Source organism: Salmo salar, chromosome 06, assembly GCF_965601325.2.
Source record: "Salmo salar chromosome 06, fSalSal1, whole genome shotgun sequence".
Lineage (NCBI taxonomy): Eukaryota > Metazoa > Chordata > Actinopteri > Salmoniformes > Salmonidae > Salmo > Salmo salar.
Window position 1 is genome coordinate 2,823,631 of NC_138296.1, and position 23,958 is coordinate 2,847,588.

At 42.4% G+C, this 23,958-nt stretch overlaps 1 protein-coding gene across 2 annotated transcripts in view; it reads right to left on the reverse strand.

The window, feature by feature from the left end:
* LOC123733362 (NLR family CARD domain-containing protein 3) overlaps positions 1–23,358 on the reverse strand; it is a 123,196-nt gene extending 99,838 nt beyond the window's left edge. For both annotated transcript variants that reach the window (XM_082976232.1, XM_082976233.1), the window contains exons 1-4: positions 23,256–23,358; positions 19,954–20,072; positions 14,527–14,655; positions 6,375–6,503 (exon numbers count right to left, since the gene is read on the reverse strand). In XM_082976232.1, the coding sequence (XP_082832358.1) occupies positions 6,375–6,503; positions 14,527–14,655; positions 19,954–20,021 (326 nt within the window). In that variant the 5' untranslated portion in view covers positions 20,022–20,072; positions 23,256–23,358. The remainder of the gene's footprint in view (positions 1–6,374; positions 6,504–14,526; positions 14,656–19,953; positions 20,073–23,255) is intronic.
* Between the last annotated feature and the right edge of the window lie 600 nt (positions 23,359–23,958).

Here is a 23,958-nt window from a genome sequence, read left to right on the forward strand (position 1 = left end):
TTGTGTCCCCCCCCCTTTTTGCCCTCAAAACAGCCTCAACTCGTCAAGGCATTGACTCTTCAAGGTGTAGAAAGCGTTCCACAGAGATGCTGGCCCACGTTGACTCCTATGATTCCCACAGTTGTGTCAAGTTGGCTGGATGTCCTTTGGGTGGTGGACCATTCTTGAGACACATGAGAAACTGTTGAGCATGAAAAAACCCTCAGCGTTGCAGTTCTTGATACAAATCGGTGCGCCCGGCAGCAAGTAAGTAAAATAAATAGGTTTTGATTATGTTTTAATGGTAATGGGGACATACGTAAATGCCAACAAAGTATACTGCTCAAAAAAATAAAGGGAACACTTAAACAACACAATGTAACTCCAAGTCAATCACACTTCTGTGAAATCAAACTGTCCACTTAGGAAGCAACACTGATTGACAATAAATTTCACATGCTGTTGTGCAAATGGAATAGACAACAGGTGGAAATTATAGGCAATAAGCAAGACACCCCCAATAAAGGAGTGGTACTGCAGGTGGAGACCACAGAGCACTTCTCAGTTCCTATGCTTCCTGGCTGATGTTTTGGTCACTTTTGAATGCTGGCTGTGCTTTCACTCTAGTGGTAGCATGAGACGGAGTCTACAACCCACACAAGTGGCTCAGGTAGTGCAGCTCATCCAGGATGGCACATCAATGCGAGCTGTGGCAAGAAGGTTTGCTGTGTCTGTCAGCGTAGTGTCCAGAGCATGGAGGCGCTACCAGGAGACAGGCCAGTACATCAGGAGACGTGGAGGAGGCCGTAGGAGGGCAACAACCCAGCAGCAGGACCGCTACCTCCGCCTTTGTGCAAGGAGGAGCAGGAGGAGCACTGCCAGAGCCCTGCAAAATGACCTCCAGCAGGCCACAAATGTGCATGTGTCTGCTCAAACGGTCAGAAACAGACTCCATGAGGGTGGTATGAGGGCCCGACGTCCACAGGTGGGGGTTGTGCTTACAGCCCAACACCGTGCAGGACGTTTGGCATTTGCCAGAGAACACCAAGATTGGCAAATTCGCCACTGGCACCCTGTGCTCTTCACAGATGAAAGCAGGTTCACACTGAGCACATGTGACAGACGTGACAGAGTCTGGAGACGCCGTGGAGAACGTTCTGCTGCCTGCAACATCCTCCAGCATGACCGGTTTGGCGGTGGGTCAGTCATGGTGTGGGGTGGCATTTCTTTGGGGGGCCGCACAGCCCTCCATGTGCTTGCCAGAGGTAGCCTAACTGCCATTAGGTACCGAGATGAGATCCTCAGACCCCTTGTGAGACCATATGCTGGTACGGTTGGCCCTGGGTTCCTCCTAATGCAAGACAATGCTAGACCTCATGTGGCTGGAGTGTGTCAGCAGTTTCTGCAAGAGGAAGGCATTGATGCTATGGACTGGCCCACCCGTTCCCCAGACCTGAATCCAATTGAGCACATCTGGGACATCATGTCTCGCTCCATCCACCAACGCCACGTTGCACCACAGACTGTCCAGGAGTTGGCGGATGCTTTAGTCCAGGTCTGGGAGGAGATCCCTCAGGAGACCATCCGCAACCTCATCAGGAGCATGCCCAGGCGTTGTAGGGAGGTCATACAGGCACGTGGAGGCCACACACACTACTGAGCCTCATTTTGACTTGTTTTAAGGACATTACATCAAAGTTGGATCAGCCTGTAGTGTGGTTTTCCACTGTAATTTTGAGTGTGACTCCAAATCCAGACCTCCATGGGTTGATACATTGGATTTCCATTGATTCTTTTTGTGTGATTTTGTTGTCAGCACATTCAACTATGTAAAGAAAAAAGTATTTAATAAGATTATTTCTTTCATTCAGATCTAGGATGTGTTGTTTAAGTGTTCCCTTTATTTTTTTGAGCAGTGTACATTTTTGTTCAGTGTGTGTGTGTGTGTTTAAACTATTTAACTGTACTAGAATGCTTAGAAGGCTGCTAAAATTTTTAATATCGGTTATTGGTATCGGGTTGTTTGGCATGGAAAATACTGGATATCGGTATGGGGTTGTTTGGCAAGGGAAATATTGGATATCGGGGTGTTTGGCAAGGAAAATACTGGGTATCAGGTTGTTTGACAAGGAAAATGTCAGATATCAGGTTGTTTGGCAAGGAAAATACTGGATATCGGGATGTTTGGCAAGGAAAATATTGGATATCGGGTTGTTTGGCAAGGAAAATATCGGCTATCGGTATCGGGTTGTTTGGTAAGGAAAATACTGGATATCGGGTTGTTTGGCAAGGAAAATATTGGATATCGGGATGTTTGGCAAGAAAAATATCAGATATCAGGTTGTTTGGCAAGGAAAATACTGGATATCGGTATGGGGTTGTTTGGCAAGGAAAATACTGGGTATCGGGTTGTTTGGCAAGGAAAATACTGGGTATCGGGTTGTTTGGCAAAGAAAATATCAGATATCGGGTTGTTTGGCAAGGAAAATATCTGATATCGGGATGTTTGGCAAAGAAAATTTCGGATATCGGTATCGGGGTGTTTGGCATGGAAAATATCAGATATCGGGTTGTTTGGCAAGTAAAATACTGGATATCGGGATGTTTGGCAAGGAAAATATTGGATATCGGGTTGTTTGGCAAGGAAAATATCGGCTATCGGTATCGGGTTGTTTGGTAAGGAAAATACTGGATATCGGGTTGTTTGGCAAGGAAAATATTGGATATCGGGATGTTTGGGAAGAAAAATATCAGATATCAGGTTGTTTGGCAAGGAAAATACTGGATATCGGTATCGGGAAGTTTGACAAGGAAAATGTCAGATATCGGGTTGTTTGGCAAGGAAAATACTGGATATCGGTATCAGGTTGTTTGGCAAAGAAAATATCAGATATCGGGTTGTTTGCCAAGTAAAATACTGGATATCGGGTTGTTTGGCGAGGAAAATACTGGATATCTGGTTGATTGGCAAGGAAAATATTGGATATCGGGTTGTTTGGCAAGGAAAATATCGAAAATCCGTATCGGGTTGTTTGGCAAGGAAAATACTGGATATCGGTATCGGGTTGTTAGACAAGGAAAATATCAGATATGGGGTTGTTTGGCAAGGGAAAAACTGGATATCGGTATCGGGTTGTTTGGCAAGGAAAATATCAGATATCGGGTTGTTTGGCAAAGAACATTTCGGATATTGGTATCGGGGTGATTGGCATGGAAAATATCAGATATCGGGTTGTTTGGCAAGTAAAATACTGTATATCGGGTTGTTTGGCAAGGAAAATATTGGATATCGGGTTGTTTGGCAAGGAAAATATCGGCTATCGGTATCGGGTTGTTTGGTAAGGAAATACTGGATATCGGGTTGTTTGGCAAGGAAAATATTGGATATCGGGATGTTTGGCAAGGAAAATATCGGATATCGGTATCAGGTTGTTTGGTAAGGAAAATACTGGATATCGGGTTGTTTGGCAAGGAAAATACTGGATATCGGTATCGGGTTGTTTGGCAAAGAAAATATCAGATATCGGGTTGTTTGCCAAGTAAAATACTGGATATCGGGTTGTTGGGCAAAGAACATTTCGGATATCGGTATCGGGTTGTTTGGCATGGAAAATATCGGATATCGGCTTGTTTGGCAAGGAAAATACTGGATATTTGGTTGTTTGGCAAGGAAAATATCAGATATCGGGTTGTTTGGCAAAGAACATTTCGGATATCGGTATCGGGTTGTTTGGCATGGAAAATATCGGATATCGGGTTGTTTGGCAAGGAAAATATCGGATATCGGGTTGTTTGGCAAAGAAAATTTCAGATATCTTTATCGGGTTGTTTAGCATGGAAAATATTGGATGTTGTTTGGCAAGGAAAATATCGGATATCGGGTTGTTTGGCAAGGAAAATATTGGATATCGGGTGTTGTTTGGCAAGGACAATATAGGATATGGGTATCGGGTTGTTTGGCAAGGAAAATATTGGATATCGGGTTGTTTGGCAAGGAAAATATCGGTATCGGGTTGTTTGGTAAGGAAAATACTGGATATCGGATTGTTTGGTAAGGAAAATACTGGATATTGGTATCGGGTTGTTTGGCAAGGAAAATATCAGATATCAGGTTGTTTGGGAAGGAAAATACTGGAAATCGGTATCGGGTTGTTTGACAAGGAAAATATCAGATATCGGGTTGTTTGGCAAAGAAAATTTCGGATATCGGTATCGGGTTGTTTAGCATGGAAAATATCGGATGTTGTTTGGCAAGGAACATATTGGATATCGGGTTGTTTGGCAAGGAAAATAGCGGATATCGGTATCGGGTTGTTTGGTAAGGAAAATACTGGAAATCGGGTTGTTTGGCAAGGAAAATACTGGATATTGGTATCGGGTTGTTTGGCAAGGGAAATACTGGATATCGGTATCGAGTTGTCTGGTAAGGAAAATACTGGATATCAGGTTCTTTGGCAAGGAAAATACTGGATATCGGGTTGTTTGGCAAGGAAACGATAGGATATCGGGTTGTTGGCAAGGAAAATATCGGATATCGGTATCGGGTTGTTTGACAAGGAAAATGTCAGATATCGGGTTGTTTGGCAAGGAAAATACTGGATATCGGGTTGTTTGGCAAGGAAAATACTGGAAATCGGTATCAGGTTGTTTGGCAAGGAAAATATCAGATATCGGGTTGTTTGACAAGGAAAATATTGGATATGGTTATCGGCCAAAAATGTCATATCGGTGCATCCCTAATAAACATGTCTACTCCCCTTCATCTACACTGACTGAAGTGGATTTAACAAGTGACATCAATAAGGGATCATTGCTTTCACCTGGATTCACCTTGTCAATTATGTCGTGGAAAAAGCAGATGTTCATAATGTTTTGTACACTCAGTGTCTTCAAATAATTGACATAAACAACAAATTATAAGCAGATGCTTTACAGCAGTGGTTCTCCAACCGGTCAATCTTCAAGGCATTCCTAGTCGATCACCAAATATTTCTGTAGAAAAGCCAACCAACTATAAAGGCTTGCGCTCCTTTTTTAAAATCGTGTTGAGTTGTTGCCTGTAGGTGCACTTGATTCAAACGTCCTGCGCACCGGGTAAGCAACGTGTTCCCATGAGACAAACTCTGCCTTCCCGGAGGACTGGCAAATCTGTGACTAAATCGAGTGCACCTACTGCGTAGATAGCTCAAATCACTGTGGCTACAGAGCTTCCATGACTCTGGCCACAGCCAAGTTTAATAGGCTTACGTAAGATTTAATATATTTTAAAACCATGACCACAGAGAGACTGTCAACGAATACAGCAAAGAGCTGCTGTTTTTATGAGAGTTCATGTTTAAGTTTATTTTCAGCACGGTCACTGTTTACATAAAACTATTTTACAATGCGCACTTCTCCATACTTCTGCTCGGGCTGCATCGCCAATGAAAGAGTAGCCAAGTATCGATTGCCTTGCGGTTTATTATTATTAGCAGCTCGTCGTGTCGATTTTAATATTTAGGAATTTTTCGCTTTCTCTGGTCATAGGAACAACATGAATTTGTGCATGAGGCAGATGCGGTGCGACTCGAGTTTCAACATCAGGTGGAAGACGGTGTCCCCCCTCTCTGGTCAGTCTCACCGGAGGAAAGAAGGGAGAGAGCAGGGACCGTGAGAGGTGGTTGGGAACAATCATTTTGAAATGTCATCCAACTCGGAAATCCAAGTCGGAAACTCAGGCATATTTCTAGAGCTCCAACTTTTCGACCTGAAGTTCACTGACGTCGTGATTTGACCTCGTTGACCTTCAGATGCAGATACCATCAGTCCAGTAGAATAAAAAGCTATTTATTTCAATTCTTGCTCCACAGAATTGCTCCACAAATCTGTGACTAAATCGAGTGCACCTACTGCGTAGATAGCTCAAATCACTGTGGCTACAGAGCTTCCATGACTCTGGCCACAGCCAAGTTTAATAGGCTACTAGCTTATGTAAGATTTAATATCTTTTAAAACCATGACCACAGAGAGACTGTCAATGAATACAGCAAAGAGCTGCTGTATTAAACCAACTGATCTATTTTGGTATCAAAGCTAGAGTTTTGAAATATAGTATGGTCTGATTAATAACAACATTGGCAGTCCAATCATATAGCCTAATGCTGGGATAATGTATTAGGCCTACTGCCCAAACCTCATTCCTACAAAACTGTTTGTGTGAGGTTAATGTAAAAAAAAACAATCTGAGCAGTAAATCTCAGCCATTTTTTTTTTACTGTGAAAGTGATCTAGACTTAGAAAAGGTTGGTGACCACTGCTGTACAGTACATACTCAGATACACAAAATGCATCTGGTTTCAGATCTTGAAGTTTCTCCTCTTCAATAGTAATATCATCAATTCTGACCAGTAACTTACCTGCTTCCAACGGTCTTTGATCCATCACTAAAATAAATGGGATGATCCATAGAGAAGTCACTCTTCATGGACAGATGACTGGGTACTGGAGAGACTGATCTCTGGAGAGACTGAGTTTGCTTGGAGATTCTGAAAAACAAAATGAATCACCATGTAACTAGATTTCAAAATATATCCAAATTATATATCAATCGATTACATACATCACATAAAGCATTAAAATATATGGTATTACATAAAGCAAAAAACATACACTGAGCGTACAAAACATTAAGAACACCCTCCTAATATTGTGTCCCCCCCCCTTTTTGCCCTCAAAACAGCCTCAACTCGTCAAGGCATTGACTCTTCAAGGTGTAGAAAGCGTTCCACAGAGATGCTGGCCCACGTTGACTTCTATGATTCCCACAGTTGTGTCAAGTGGGCTGGATGTCCTTTGGGTTGTGGACCATTCTTGAGACACATGAGAAACTGTTGAGCATGAAAAACCCCTCAGCGTTGCAGTTCTTGATACAAATCGGTGCGCCCGGCAGCAAGTAAGTAAAATAAATAGGTTTTGATTATGTTTTAATGGTAATGGGGACATACGTAAATGCCAACAAAGTATACTGCTCAAAAAAATAAAGGGAACACTTAAACAACACAATGTAACTCCAAGTCAATCACACTTCTGTGAAATCAAACTGTCCACTTAGGAAGCAACACTGATTGACAATAAATTTCACATGCTGTTGTGCAAATGGAATAGACAACAGGTGGAAATTATAGGCAATAAGCAAGACACCCCCAATAAAGGAGTGGTACTGCAGGTGGAGACCACAGAGCACTTCTCAGTTCCTATGCTTCCTGGCTGATGTTTTGGTCACTTTTGAATGCTGGCTGTGCTTTCACTCTAGTGGTAGCATGAGACGGAGTCTACAACCCACACAAGTGGCTCAGGTAGTGCAGCTCATCCAGGATGGCACATCAATGCGAGCTGTGGCAAGAAGGTTTGCTGTGTCTGGCAGCGTAGTGTCCAGAGCATGGAGGCGCTACCAGGAGACAGGCCAGTACATCAGGAGACGTGGAGGAGGCCGTAGGAGGGCAACAACCCAGCAGCAGGACCGCTACCTCCGCCTTTGTGCAAGGAGGAGCAGGAGGAGCACTGCCAGAGCCCTGCAAAATGACCTCCAGCAGGCCACAAATGTGCATGTGTCTGCTCAAACGGTCAGAAACAGACTCCATGAGGGTGGTATGAGGGCCCGACGTCCACAGGTGGGGGTTGTGCTTACAGCCCAACACCGTGCAGGACGTTTGGCATTTGCCAGAGAACACCAAGATTGGCAAATTCGCCACTGGCACCCTGTGCTCTTCACAGATGAAAGCAGGTTCACACTGAGCACATGTGACAGACGTGACAGAGTCTGGAGACGCCGTGGAGAACGTTCTGCTGCCTGCAACATCCTCCAGCATGACCGGTTTGGCGGTGGGTCAGTCATGGTGTGGGGTGGCATTTCTTTGGGGGGCCGCACAGCCCTCCATGTGCTCGCCAGAGGTAGCCTAACTGCCATTAGGTACCGAGATGAGATCCTCAGACCCCTTGTGAGACCATATGCTGGTACGGTTGGCCCTGGGTTCCTCCTAATGCAAGACAATGCTAGACCTCATGTGGCTGGAGTGTGTCAGCAGTTCCTGCAAGAGGAAGGCATTGATGCTATGGACTGGCCCACCCGTTCCCCAGACCTGAATCCAATTGAGCACATCTGGGACATCATGTCTCGCTCCATCCACCAACGCCACGTTGCACCACAGACTGTCCAGGAGTTGGCGGATGCTTTAGTCCAGGTCTGGGAGGAGATCCCTCAGGAGACCATCCGCAACCTCATCAGGAGCATGCCCAGGCGTTGTAGGGAGGTCATACAGGCACGTGGAGGCCACACACACTACTGAGCCTCATTTTGACTTGTTTTAAGGACATTACATCAAAGTTGGATCAGCCTGTAGTGTGGTTTTCCACTTTAATTTTGAGTGTGACTCCAAATCCAGACCTCCATGGGTTGATACATTGGATTTCCATTGATTCTTTTTGTGTGATTTTGTTGTCAGCACATTCAACTATGTAAAGAAAAAAGTATTTAATAAGATTATTTATTTCATTCAGATCTAGGATGTGTTGTTTAAGTGTTCCCTTTATTTTTTTGAGCAGTGTACATTTTTGTTCAGTGTGTGTGTGTGTGTTTAAACTATTTAACTGTACTAGAATGCTTAGAAGGCTGCTAAAATTTTTAATATCGGTTATTGGTATCGGGTTGTTTGGCAAGGAAAATACTGGATATCGGTATGGGGTTGTTTGGCAAGGGAAATATTGGATATCGGGGTGTTTGGCAAGGAAAATACTGGGTATCAGGTTGTTTGACAAGGAAAATGTCAGATATCAGGTTGTTTGGCAAGGAAAATACTGGATATCGGGATGTTTGGCAAGGAAAATATTGGATATCGGGTTGTTTGGCAAGGAAAATATCGGCTATCGGTATCGGGTTGTTTGGTAAGGAAAATACTGGATATCGGGTTGTTTGGCAAGGAAAATATTGGATATCGGGATGTTTGGTTTTTTGGCAATGAACATTTCTGATATTGGTATCGGGGTGTTTGGCATGGAAAATATCAGATATCGGGTTGTTTGGCAAGTAAAATACTGGATATCGGGTTGTTTGGCAAGGAAAATATTGGATATCGGGATGTTTGGCAAGGAAAATATCAGATATCAGGTTGTTTGGGAAGGAAAATACTGGATATCGGTATCGGGTTGTTTGACAAGGAAAATATCAGATATCGGGTTGTTTGGCAAAGAAAATTTCGGATATCGGTATCGGGTTGTTTAGCATGGAAAATATCGGATGTTGTTTGGCAAGGAAAATATTGGATATCGGGTTGTTTGGCAAGGAAAATATCGGATATCGGTATCGGGTTGTTTGGTAAGGAAAATACTGGAAATCGGGTTGTTTGGCAAGGAAAATACCGGATATCGGTATCGGGTTGTTTGACAAGGAAAATGTCAGCTATCGGGTTGTTTGGCAAATAAAATACTGGATATCGGGTTGTTTGGCAAGGAAAATATTGAATATCGGTATGGAGTTGTTTGGTAACGAAAATAAAGGATATCGGGTTGTTTGTCAAATAAAATACTGAATATCGGTATCGGGTTGTTTGGTAAGGAAAATACTGCATATCGGTATCGGGTTGTTCGGTAACGAAAATATCAGATACCGGGTTGTTTGGCAAGGAAAATATTGGCTATTGGGTTGTTTGACAAGGAAAAAATCGGATATGGGTATTGGCCAAAAATGTCATATCGGTGCATCCCTAATAAACATGTCTACTCCCCTTCATCTACACTGACTGAAGTGGATTTAACAAGTGACATCAATATGGGATCATTGCTTTCACCTGGATTCACCTTGTCAATTATGTCATGGAAATAGCAGATGTTCATAATGTTTTGTACACTCAGTGTCTTCAAATAATTGACATACACAACAAAATACTGGATATCTGTATCGGGTTGTTTGGCAGGGGAAATATTGGATATCGGGGTGTTTGGCAAGGAAAATACTGGATATCGGGTTATTTGGCAAGGAAAATATTGGATATCGGTATCGGGTTGTTTGACAAGGAAAATGTCAAATATCGGGTTGTTTGACAAGGAAAATGTCAAATATCGGGTTGTTTGACAAGGAAAATGTCAAATATCGGGTTGTTTGGCAAGGAAAATACTGGATATCGGGTTGTTTGGCAAGGAAAATACTGGATATCGGTATCGGGTTGTTAGGCAAGGAAAATATCAGATATCGGGTTGTTTGGCAAGGAAAATACTGGATATTGGTATCGGGTTGTTTGGCAAGGAAAATATCAGATATCGGGTTGTTTGGCAAAGAACATTTCGGATATCGGTATCGGGTTGTTTAGCATGGAAAATATCAGATGTTGTTTGGCAAGGAAAATATCGGATATCAGGTTGTTTGGCAAGGAAAATACTGGATATCGGTATCGGGTTGTTTCACAAGGAAAATGTCAGATATCGGGATATTTGGCAAGGAAAATACTGGATATCGGAATCAGGTTGTTTGGCAAAGAAAATATCAGATATCGGGTTGTTTGGCAAGGAAAATACTGGATATGGGGTTGTTTGGCAAGGAAAATACTGAATATCGGGTTGTTTGGCAAGGAAAATATTGGCTATTGGGTTGTTTGACAAGGAAAAAACTGGATATCAGGTCGTTTGGCAAGGAAAATACTGGATATCGGGTTGTTTGGCACGGAAAATACTGGATATCGGTTTCGGGTTGTTTGACAAGGAAAATACTGGATATCGGGTTGTTTGGCAAGGGAAATACTGGATATCGGTATCGAGTTGTCTGGTAAGGAAAATACTGGATATCAGGTTCTTTGGCAAGGAAAATACTGGATATCGGGTTGTTTGGCAAGGAAAATATTGGATATCGGGTTGTTGGCAAGGAAAATATCGGATATCGGTATCGGGTTGTTTGACAAGGAAAATGTCAGATATCGGGTTGTTTGGCAAGGAAAATACTGGATATCGGGTTGTTTGGCAAGTAAAATACTGTATATAGGGTTGTTTGGCAAGGAAAATACTCGATATCGGGATGTTTGGCAAGAAAAATATCAGATATCAGGTTGTTTGGCAAGGAAAATACTGGATATCGGTATCGGGTTGTTTGGTAAGGAAAATACTGGATATCGGGTTGTTTGGCAAGGAAAATATTGGATATCGGGATGTTTGGCAAAAAAAATATCAGATATCAGGTTGTTTGGCAAGGAAAATACTGGATATCGGTATCGGGAAGTTTGACAAGGAAAATGTCAGATATCGGGTTGTTTGGCAAGGAAAATACTGGATATCGGTATCAGATTGTTTGGCAAAGAAAATATCAGATATCGGGTTGTTTGCCAAGTAAAATACTGGATATCGGGTTGTTGGGCAAAGAACATTTCGGATATCGGTATCGGGTTGTTTGGCATGGAAAATATCGGATATCGGCTTGTTTGGCAAGGAAAATACTGGATATCTGGTTATTTGGCAAGGAAAATATTGGATATCGGGTTGATTGGCAAGGAAAATATCGAATATCGGTATTGGGTTGTTTTGTAAGGAAAATAATGGATATCGGGTTGTTTGGCAAGGAAAATACTGGATATCGGTATCGGGTTGTTAGGCAAGGAAATTATCAGATATCGGGTTGTTTGGCAAGGAAAATACTGGATATCGGTATCGGGTTGTTTGGCAAGGAAAATATCAGATATCGGGTTGTTTGGCAAAGAACATTTCGGATATCGGTATCGGGTTGTTTGGCATGGAAAATATCGGATATCGGGTTGTTTGGCAAAGAAAATTTCAGATATCTTTATCGGGTTGTTTTGCATGGAAAATATTGGATGTTGTTTGGCAAGGAAAATATCGGATATCGGGTTGTTTGGCAAGGAAAATATTGGATATCGGGTTGTTTGGCAAGGAAAATATCGGATATCGGTATCGGGTTGTTTGGTAAGAAAAATACTGGATATCGGATTGTTTGGTAAGGAAAATACTGGATATTGGTATCGGGTTGTTTGGCAAGGAAAATATCAGATATCAGGTTGTTTGGGAAGGAAAATACTGGATATCGGTATCGGGTTGTTTGACAAGGAAAATGTCAGATATCGGGTTGTTTGGCAAAGAAAATTTCGGATATCGGTATCGGGTTGTTTAGCATGGAAAATATCGGATGTTGTTTGGCAAGGAAAATATTGGATATCGGGTTGTTTGGCAAGGAAAATATCGGATATCGGTATCGGGTTGTTTGGTAAGGAAAATACTGGAAATCGGGTTGTTTGGCAAGGAAAATACTGGATATTGGTATCGGGTTGTTTGGCAAGGAAAATATCAGATATCAGGTTGTTTGGCAAGTTAAATAACGGATATCGGTATCGGGTTGTTTGACAAGGAAAATGTCAGATATCGGGTTGTTTGGCAAATAAAATACTGGATATCGGGTTGTTTGGCAAGGAAAATATTGAATATCGGTTTGGAGTTGTTTGGTAACGAAAATAAAGGATATCGGGTTGTTTGTCAAATAAAATACTGAATATCGGTATCGGGTTGTTTGGTAACGAAAATACTGGATATCGGTATCGGGTTGTTTGGTAACGAAAATATCAGATATCAGGTTCTTTGGCAAGGAAAATACTGGATATCGGGTTGTTTGGCAAGGAAACGATAGGATATCGGGTTGTTGGCAAGGAAAATATCGGATATCGGTATCGGGTTGTTTGACAAGGAAAATGTCAGATATCGGGTTGTTTGGCAAGGAAAATACTGGATATCGGGTTGTTTGGCAAGGAAAATACTGGAAATCGGTATCAGGTTGTTTGGCAAGGAAAATATCAGATATCGGGTTGTTTGACAAGGAAAATATTGGATATGGTTATCGGCCAAAAATGTCATATCGGTGCATCCCTAATAAACATGTCTACTCCCCTTCATCTACACTGACTGAAGTGGATTTAACAAGTGACATCAATAAGGGATCATTGCTTTCACCTGGATTCACCTTGTCAATTATGTCGTGGAAAAAGCAGATGTTCATAATGTTTTGTACACTCAGTGTCTTCAAATAATTGACATAAACAACAAATTATAAGCAGATGCTTTACAGCAGTGGTTCTCCAACCGGTCAATCTTCAAGGCATTCCTAGTCGATCACCAAATATTTCTGTAGAAAAGCCAACCAACTATAAAGGCTTGCGCTCCTTTTTTAAAATCGTGTTGAGTTGTTGCCTGTAGGTGCACTTGATTCAAACGTCCTGCGCACCGGGTAAGCAACGTGTTCCCATGAGACAAACTCTGCCTTCCCGGAGGACTGGCAAATCTGTGACTAAATCGAGTGCACCTACTGCGTAGATAGCTCAAATCACTGTGGCTACAGAGCTTCCATGACTCTGGCCACAGCCAAGTTTAATAGGCTTACGTAAGATTTAATATATTTTAAAACCATGACCACAGAGAGACTGTCAACGAATACAGCAAAGAGCTGCTGTTTTTATGAGAGTTCATGTTTAAGTTTATTTTCAGCACGGTCACTGTTTACATAAAACTATTTTACAATGCGCACTTCTCCATACTTCTGCTCGGGCTGCATCGCCAATGAAAGAGTAGCCAAGTATCGATTGCCTTGCGGTTTATTATTATTAGCAGCTCGTCGTGTCGATTTTAATATTTAGGAATTTTTCGCTTTCTCTGGTCATAGGAACAACATGAATTTGTGCATGAGGCAGATGCGGTGCGACTCGAGTTTCAACATCAGGTGGAAGACGGTGTCCCCCCTCTCTGGTCAGTCTCACCGGAGGAAAGAAGGGAGAGAGCAGGGACCGTGAGAGGTGGTTGGGAACAATCATTTTGAAATGTCATCCAACTCGGAAATCCAAGTCGGAAACTCAGGCATATTTCTAGAGCTCCAACTTTTCGACCTGAAGTTCACTGACGTCGTGATTTGACCTCGTTGACCTTCAGATGCAGATACCATCAGTCCAGTAGAATAAAAAGCTATTTATTTCAATTCTTGCTCCACAGAATTGCTCCACAAATCTGTGACTAAATCGAGTGCACCTACTGCGTAGATAGCTCAAATCACTGTGGCTACAGAGCTTCCATGACTCTGGCCACAGCCAAGTTTAATAGGCTACTAGCTTATGTAAGATTTAATATCTTTTAAAACCATGACCACAGAGAGACTGTCAATGAATACAGCAAAGAGCTGCTGTATTAAACCAACTGATCTATTTTGGTATCAAAGCTAGAGTTTTGAAATATAGTATGGTCTGATTAATAACAACATTGGCAGTCCAATCATATAGCCTAATGCTGGGATAATGTATTAGGCCTACTGCCCAAACCTCATTCCTACAAAACTGTTTGTGTGAGGTTAATGTAAAAAAAAACTATCTGAGCAGTAAATCTCAGCCATTTTTTTTTTACTGTGAAAGTGATCTAGACTTAGAAAAGGTTGGTGACCACTGCTGTACAGTACATACTCAGATACACAAAATGCATCTGGTTTCAGATCTTGAAGTTTCTCCTCTTCAATAGTAATATCATCAATTCTGACCAGTAACTTACCTGCTTCCAAAGGTCCCTGATCCATCACTAAAATAAATGGGATGATCCATAGAGAAGTCACTCTTCATGGACAGATGACTGGGTACTGGAGAGACTGATCTCTGGAGAGACTGAGTTTGCTTGGAGATTCTGAAAAACAAAATGAATCACCATGTAAGTACATTTCAAAATGTATCAAAATTATATATCAATAGATTACATACATTACATAAATCATTAAAATATATGCCATTACATAAAGCAAAAGACATACACTGAGTGTACAAAACATTAAGAACACCCTCCTAATACTAAATGCCCCCCCACCTTTTTGCCCTAAAATTAGCCTCAACTTGTCAAGGCATTGACTCTTCAAGGTGTAGAAAGCGTTCCACAGAGATGCTGGCCCACGTTGACTCCTATGATTCCCACAGTTGTGTCAAGTGGGCTGGATGTCCTTTGGGTTGTGGACCATTCTTGAGACACATGGGAAACTGTTAAGCGTGAAAAACCCAGCAGCGTTTCTGGTGGAGATCTTTGTGCGCTATACTCGGCCTTGTCTCAGGATGGTTAGTTGGTGGTTGGAGATATCCCTCCAGTGGTGTGGGGGCTGTGCTTTGGCAAAGTGGGTGGGGTTATATCCTGCCTGTTTGGCCCTGTCCGTATCATCGGATTGGGCCACAGTGTCTCCTGACCCCTCCTGTCTCAGCCTCCAGTATTTATGCTGCAGTAGTTTATGTGTCGGGGGGCTAGGGTCAGTCTGTTACATCTGGAGTATTTCTCTTGTCTTATCCGGTGTCCTATGTGAATTTAAATACACTCTCTCTAATTCTCTCTTTTTCACTCTCGGAGGACCTGAGCCTTAGGACCATGCCTCAGGACTACCTGGAATGATGACTCCTTGCTGTCCCCAGTCCACCTGGCCGTGCTGCTGCTCTAGTGTCCAACTGTTCTGCCTGCGGCTATGGAACCCTGACCTGTTCACCGGACGTGCCACCTGTCCCAGATCTGCTGTCCCAGACCTGCTGGAACCCTGACCTATTCACCGGACGTGCTACCTGTCCCAGACCTGCTGTTTTCAACTCTCTAGAGACAGCAGGAGCGGTAGAGATACACTCAAAGATCGGCTATGAAAAAGCCAACTGACACTTACTCTTGAGTTGCTGACTTGTTGCACCCTCGACAACTACTATGATTATTATTATTTGACCATGCTGGTCATTTATGAACATTTGAACATCTTGGCCATGTTCTGTCATAATCTCCACCCCGGCACAGCTAGAAGAGGACTGGCCACCCCTCATAGCCTGGTTCCTCTCTAGGTTTCTTCCTAGGTTTTGGCCTTTCATGGGAGTTTTTCCTAGCCACCGTGCTTCTACACCTGCATTGCTTGCTGTTTGGGGATTTAGGCTGGGTTTCTGTACAGCACTTTGAGAATATCAGCTGATGTAAGAAGGGCTATATAAATACATTTGATTTGATTTGATTAACACAAATCTGTGCGCCTGGCACTGATTGGTGTGGATTCAACAAGTGACATCAACAAGGGATCATAGCTTTTCATGTTTCAAGGAGCTAACCTGGAAGCCTATAAGAAATCCCACTATGCCCTCCGACGAACCATCAAACAGGCAAAGCATCAATACAGGACTGAGATCGAATCAAACTACACCAGCTCTTCCAGACGACTGTGTGATCAGGCTCTCAGCAGTCGATGTAAGACCTTTAAACAGGTCAACATTCACAAGGCCGCAGGGCCAAACGGATTACCAGGATGTGTACTGCGAGCATGCGCGGACGAACTAGCAAGCGTCTTCACTGACATCTTCAACCTCTCCCTGTCCGAGTCTATAATACCAACATATTTTAAGCAGACCATCATAGTCCCTGTGCCCAAGAACACTAAGGTAGCCTGCCTAAATGACTACGGACCCGTAACACTCATGTCTGTAGCCATGAAGTGCTTTGAAAGGCTGGTCATGGCTCACATCAACACCATTAACCCAGAAACCCAAGGCCCACTGCAATTTGCATACCGCCCCAACAAATCCACAGATGATGCAATTTCTATTGCACTCCACACTGCCCTTTCCCAGCTGGACAAAAGGAACACCTTTGCGAGAATGCTATTCATTGACTACAATTCAGCAATCAACACCATAGAGCCCTCTAAGCTAATCAACAAACTAAGGACCCTGGGACTAAACACCTCCCTCTGCAACTGGTTCCTGGACTTCCTGATAGGCCGCACCCAGGTGGTACGGGTAGGTAACAACACATCCGCCACACTGATCCTCAACACAGGGGCCCCTCAGGGGTGCGTGATCAGTCCCCTCCTGTACTCCTTTTCATTCATGGCTGCACAGCCAGGCACGACTCCAACACCATCATTAAGTTTGCTGATGACACAACAGTGGTAGGCCTGATCACTGACAACGATGAGACAACCTATAGGGAGGTCAGAGACCTGGCCGTGTGGTCCCAGGACAACAACCTCTCCCTCAACGTGATCAAGACAAAGGAGATGATTGTAGACTACAGGAAAAGGAGGACCGAGCAGGACCCCCATTCTCATCGACAGGGCTGTAGTGGAGCAGGTTGAGAGCTTCAAGTTCCTTGGCATCCGCATCACCAACAAACTAACATGGTCCAAGCACACCAAGACAGTCGTGAAGAGGGCACGACAAAACCTATTCCCTCTCAGGAGACTGAAAAGATTTGGCATGGGTCCTCAGATCTTCAAAAGGTTCTAGAGCTGCACCATCAAGAGCATCCTGACTGGTGGCATCACTGCATGATATGGTAACTGCTATCCAGGACCACTATACCAGGCGGTGTCAGAGGAAGGCCCTAAAAATTGTCAAAGACTCCAGCCACCGTAGTCATAGACTGTTCTCTCTGCTACCGCACGGCAAGCGGTACCGGAGTGCCAAGTCTAGGCCCAAGAGGCTTCTAAACAGCTTCTACCCCCAAGCCATAAGACTCCTAAACATCTAATCAAATGGCCACCCAGACTATTTGCATTGCCCCCCCCCCCCCCCCTCCCCCCCCCCCCTCCCCCCCATATGCCGCTGCTACTCTCTGTTATCATCTATGCATGGTCACTTTAATAACTCTACCTACATGTACATATTACCTCGACTAACCGGTGCCCCCTGCACATTGACTCTGTACCGGTACCCCCCTGTATATAACCTCGCAATTGTTATTTTTACTGCTGCTCTTTACTTTTATCTCTTATTCTTATTCATACTTTTTTAAACTGTATTGTTGGTTAGGGGCTTGTAGGAAAGCATTTCACTGTAAGGTCTACACCTGTTGTATTCGGCACATGTGACTGATAAAATTTGATTTGATTCACCTTGTCAATCTACGTCATGGAAAAAGCAGGTGTTCATAATGTTTTGTACACTCAGTGTCTTAAAATATATGACATAAACAACAAATTATAAGCAGATGCTTAACAGTATATACTTGAGGTTGACTGATTAATCGGAATGGCCGATTAATTGGGGCCGATTTCAAGTTTTCATAACAATCGGAAATCGGTATTTTTGGACACCGATTGTGGCCGATTTCTTTTTACACCTTTGTTTAACTAGGCAAGTCAGTTAAGAACACATTCTTATTTCCAATGACGGCCTAGCAACAGTGGGTTAACTGCCTTGTTCAGGGGCAGAATGACAGATTTTTACCTTGTCAGCTCGGGGATTCGTTTTTGCAACCTTCTGGTTACTAGTCCAACGCTCTAACCACCTGCCTTACATTGCACTCCACGAGGAGCCTGTGTGGCAGGCTGACTACCTGTTACGCGAGGGCAGCAAGAAGCCAAGGTAAGTTGCTAGCTAGCATTAAACTTATCTTATAAAAAACAATCAATCTTAACATAATCACTAGTTAACTACACATGGTTGATGATATTACTAGTTTATCTAGCTTGTCCTGCTTTGAATATAATCGATGCGGTGCCTGTTAATTTCTCATCGAATCACAGCCTACTTTGCCAAACGGGTGATGATTTAGCACTGTCATTGCAACAATGTGTACTTAACCATAAACATCAATGCCTTTCTTTAAAATCAATACACAAGTATATATTTTTAAACCTGCATATTTAGTTAATATTGCCTGCTAACATGAATTTCTTATAATTAGGGAAATTGTGTCACTTCTCTTGCGTTCCGTGCAAGCAGTCAGGGTATATGCAGCAGTTTGGGCCGCCTGGCTCGTTGCAAACTGTGTGAAGTCCATTTATTCCTAACAAAGACCGTAATTAATTTGCCAGAATTGTACTTAATTATGACATAACATTGAAGGTTGTACAATGTAACAGTAATATTTACACTTAGGGATGCCACCCGTTAGATAAAATACGGAACGGTTCCGTATTTCACTGAAAAGAATAAACGTTTTGTTTTCGAAATGATAGTTTCCGGATTCTACCATATTAATGACCAAAGGCTTGTATTTGTGTGTGTTATTATGTCATAATAAGTCTATGATTTGATATTTGATAGAGCAGTCTGACTGAGCGATGGTAGGGAGCAGCAGGCTCGTAAGCATTTATTCAAACAGCAATTTGTGCGTTTGCCAGCAGCTCTTCACTGTGCTTCAAGCATTGAGCTGTTTATGACTTCAAGCCTATCAACTCACGAGATTAGGCTGGTGTAACTGATGTGAAATGGCTAGCTAGTTAGCCGGGTGCGCGCTATTAGCGTTTCAATCGGTGATGTCACTCGCTCTGAGACCTTGAAGTAGTTGTTCCCCTTGCTCTGCAAGGGCCGCGGCTTTTGTGGAGCGATGGGTAACGATGCTTCGAGGGTGGCTGTTGTCGATGTGTTCCTGGTTCGAGCCCAGGTAGGGGTGAGGAGAGGGACGGAAGCTATACTGTTACACTGGCAATACTAAAGTGCCTATAAGAACATCCAACAGTCAAAGGTATATGAAATACAAATCGTATAGAGAGAAATAGTCCTATAATAACTACAACCTAAAACTTCTTACCTGGGAATATTGAAGACTCATGTTAAAAGGAACCACCAGCTTTCATATGTTCTCATGTTCTGAGCAAGGAACTTAAACGTTAGCTTTTTTACATGGCAAATATTACACTTTTACTTTCTTCTCCAACACTTTGTTTTTGCATTATTTAACCCAAATTGAACGTTTCATTATTTATTTGAGGCTAAATTGATTTTGTTGATGTATTATATTAAGTTAAAATAAGTGTTCATTCAGTATTGTTGTAATTGTCAATATTACAAATAAAAAATCCTCCGATTAATCGGTATCGGCTTTTTTCGGCCCTTCAATAATCGGTATCGGCGTCGAAAAATCATAATCGGTCGACCTCTAGTATATACTCAGATACACTAAATACATCTGGTTTCAGATCTTGAAGTTTCTCCTCTTCAATAGTAATATCATCAATTCTGACCAGTAACTTACCTGGGGTCAAAGGTCCCTGATCCATCACTAAAGTGTATAGGATGAGCCATAGAGAAGTCACTCTTCATGGACAGATGACTGGGTACTGGAGAGACTGATCTCTGAGGTGGTTGGAGATTCTGGAAAAAATTATAAATCACCATGAAACCACATTTTAAAATATATCCAAACTATATTTCAATAGATAAAATACATTACATAAAGCATTCAAATCTGTGCCATTACATAAAGTAACATTAAGAACACCCTCCTAATATTGAGTGTCCCCCCTCTTTTTTGTCCTGAACAGCCTCAACTCATTAAGAAATGGACACTACAAGGTGTGGAAAGCGTCCCACAGGGATTTAACAAGTGTAACTTAATTGTAACATAATCACATAGGCCTACAGATTCACTTCCTCATCTCAGTTCCACTTGAATCCTTAAGAGTCTATTAATGCACATACTTTATAATATGTCCATATGTAGAGTACTAGACAAAAGTTTAGACACACCTACTCATTCCAGGGATTTTCTTTATTTTTTACTATTTCTACATTGTAGAATAACAGTGAAGACATCAAAACTATGAAATAACATATGTGGAATAATGTAGTAACCAAAAAAGTGTTAAACAAATCAAAATCTATTTTATATTTGAGTTTCTTCAAAGTAGCCACCTTGATGACAGCTTTGCACACTCTTGGCATTCTCTCAACCAGCTTTTTGAGGTAGTCACCAGGGGCAGAATGACAGATTTGTACCATGTCAGCTCAGGGATTTGAACTTGCAACCTTACAGTTACAACGCTCTAACCACTAGGCTACATGCCACAATAAGTGTGTTTTATATTACCATACAGTATCAAATATGATCATTCAAGTCTCCCTATTTAATAATGGTTTTGGGGCTGTTTTTCATTGTAGGGACTAGGCCCATTCCAGGTGAAGCTGGTTAGGAAGTACATTCTTCCTCAGTAAAGTAGCTATCAGCAGTCAGATCTAGAAAGGGTGGGGGGGGGGGGGTACTATATAAACCTTATGGTCATTTTAATGGTAACTCTTTACACAATCCCATCAGATTGTGTAAAGGATTTTATGAGTTCAGAAAAATAGTGACTTGGAAGCATCTCTCTGACCTCACCCTGCTGAAACACACTCAAGTAAAGACCACATAGCTACAGTTTAAGGTGCACTGTTCAGAAATCGTTCTGCCATTTCCTGGCTGCTAACATTTTAACAGTGAGCCTAATTTCAGTTTATGTGACAAAAAGTACAGTGTAGAGAATCATTGTACCATTTAAACCACTGTTGTAACTAGCAGCACAGAGTGTTTAACTGTATTGTAACTGTATACTGATCCGTGTCGTGACACTCTGTCAGTTAATAAGAACTGATATTTCCTGGGGACAGAAAAGACACCACATGGTAGGAATGACTTGGCAGCACTCCAACACTAGTTTAGTGGATTCCAAATGTTCCCTCTACTTTATTCTACATTATTAACCTGAAATACTCACTTTACTTGGAAACTGGGTTGCAGTTTAGAGATGAAACTATGAGCTGCTCTGTCATCTCAAAATGGTTCTGTACAGATCATTTTTTATTTTCAGTTTCAACAGCTGTCACGTTACTCGTTTATATAACAACAGTAAGCAGCGGGTGGCGCTAACAGTCAGATGCATTCAACAGCTGTCACGTTACCCGTTTATATAACAACAGTAAGCAGCGGGTGGCGCTAACAGTCAGATGCATTCAACAGCTGTCACGTTACCCGTTTATATAACAACAGTAAGCAGCGGGTGGCGCTAACAGTCAGATGCATTCAACAGCTGTCACGTTACCCGTTTATATAACAACAGTAAGCAGCGGGTGGCGCTAACAGTCAGATGCATTCAACAGCTGTCACGTTACCCGTTTATATAACAACAGTAAGCAGCGGGTGGCGCTAACAGTCAGATGCATTCAACAGCTGTCACGTTACCCGTTTATATAACAACAGTAAGCAGCGGGTGGCGCTAACAGTCAGATGCATTCAACAGCTGTCACGTTACCCGTTTATATAACAACAGTAAGCAGCGGGTGGCGCTAACGGTCAGATGCATTCAACAGCTGTCACGTTACCCGTTTATATAACAACAGTAAGCAGCGGGTGGCGCTAACAGTCAGATGCATTCAACAGCTGTCACGTTACTCGTTTATATAACAACAGTAAGCAGCGGGTGGCGCTAACGGTCAGATGCATTCAACAGCTGTCACGTTACCCGTTTATATAACAACAGTAAGCAGCGGTGGCGCTAACAGTCAGATGCATTCAACAGCTGTCACGTTACCCGTTTATATAACAACAGTAAGCAGCGGGTGGCGCTAACAGTCAGATGCATTCAACAGCTGTCACGTTACCCGTTTATATAACAACAGTAAGCAGCGGTGGCGCTAACAGTCAGATGCATTCAACAGCTGTCACGTTACTCGTTAATATAACAACAGTAAGCAGCGGGTGGCGCTAACGGTCAGATGCATTCAACAGCTGTCACGTACTCGTTAATATAACAACAGTAAGCAGCGGTGGCGCTAACAGTAACCAGAGCTTGCTAACAGTCAGATGCATTCAACAGCTGTCACGTACTCGTTTATATAACAACAGTAAGCAGCGGGTGGCGCTAACAGTAACCAGAGCTTACTAACAGTCAGATGCATTCAACAGCAGTGACTCATGACGTTGTACTGAATCTTGCTTCAGTTTTTGGCTGCTCCTCACTGAGGGAAACAGAACCACATGACGTCAGTCCTCTTTTATTAAGTCCTTCTTCAAGACATCTCGCTTACGATATTTTAGATAAACATATCATTTACTGGAAACCCGGTTTAGTTGTGTTTTTACCCTCAACTGTGAATTCATGTAGGCCTATAATCATTTTAAACAGGCCTACAAACCCCAAAGGTTTTAATTTGAGAATCTTCATTTGTTGGCCTCAAATATTAAACTGTCTTAAAATATTTGATGATTAGTTGAATCAGGTGTGTAAGTGCTGGTCAGAACAAAAGGATTGAGAAACCCTGAGATAAACATTAAACCATATAATGTAAAAGCTCCTCCACCATCTTTACCAGACGTTTTACTGATAACATGTAGACCTACTGATTAGTTTCCACTTTGAAAACTGCTGTCTGTCAGCAACTCAGCTCAAGTAGCAGTTCTACTAAAACTGCTGTCTGTCAGCAACTAAGCTCATATAACAGTTCTACTAACTACTACTAGTACTATATCTTACTCTGTCCTTTAGAATGTATTACTGTTCAGAAATACTGAGAAATACTCACTTTATTTGTCAGTAATCTCCATATAGCGTCTTCTGCTCTGTCGTCTCAAAATGGATTCTGTACAAAAGAACAACTTAACTTTCTGTTTCAATCAGCCGCCTCCCCACCCTGATAAAAGTGTTCTATTGGTATCTTCCACTAGATGGCAGTAAACACCTGCTGTAACTAGACTTTAACAACTATGCGTTCGGTTAATCATACAGGCAGTGTCCCAGAGGAGGAGTGCTGATATGGTATCAGGTCCTCCTCTCCATGTACTCTGATTCATTATGATCTAGGATCAGGTCCCCCCTCTCCATGTAATCTGATTCATTATGATCTAGGATCAGGTCCCTCCTCTCCATGTAATCTGATTCAATGTGATCTAGGATCAGGTCCCACATCTCCATGTAATCTGATTCATTATGATCTAGGATCAGGTACCCCTCTCCATGTAATCTGATTCATTGTGATCTAGGATCAGGTCCCCCCTCTCCATGTAATCTGATTCATTATGATCTAGGATCAGGTCCCACCTCTCCATGTAATATGATCCATTATGATCTAGGATCAGGTCCCCCCTCCCCATGTAATCTGATTCATTATGATCTAGGATCAGGTCCCCCCTCTCCATGTAATCTGATTCACTATGATCTATGATCAGGTCCCCCTCTCCATGTAATCTGATTCATTATGATCTAGGATCAGGTCCCCCTATCCAAGT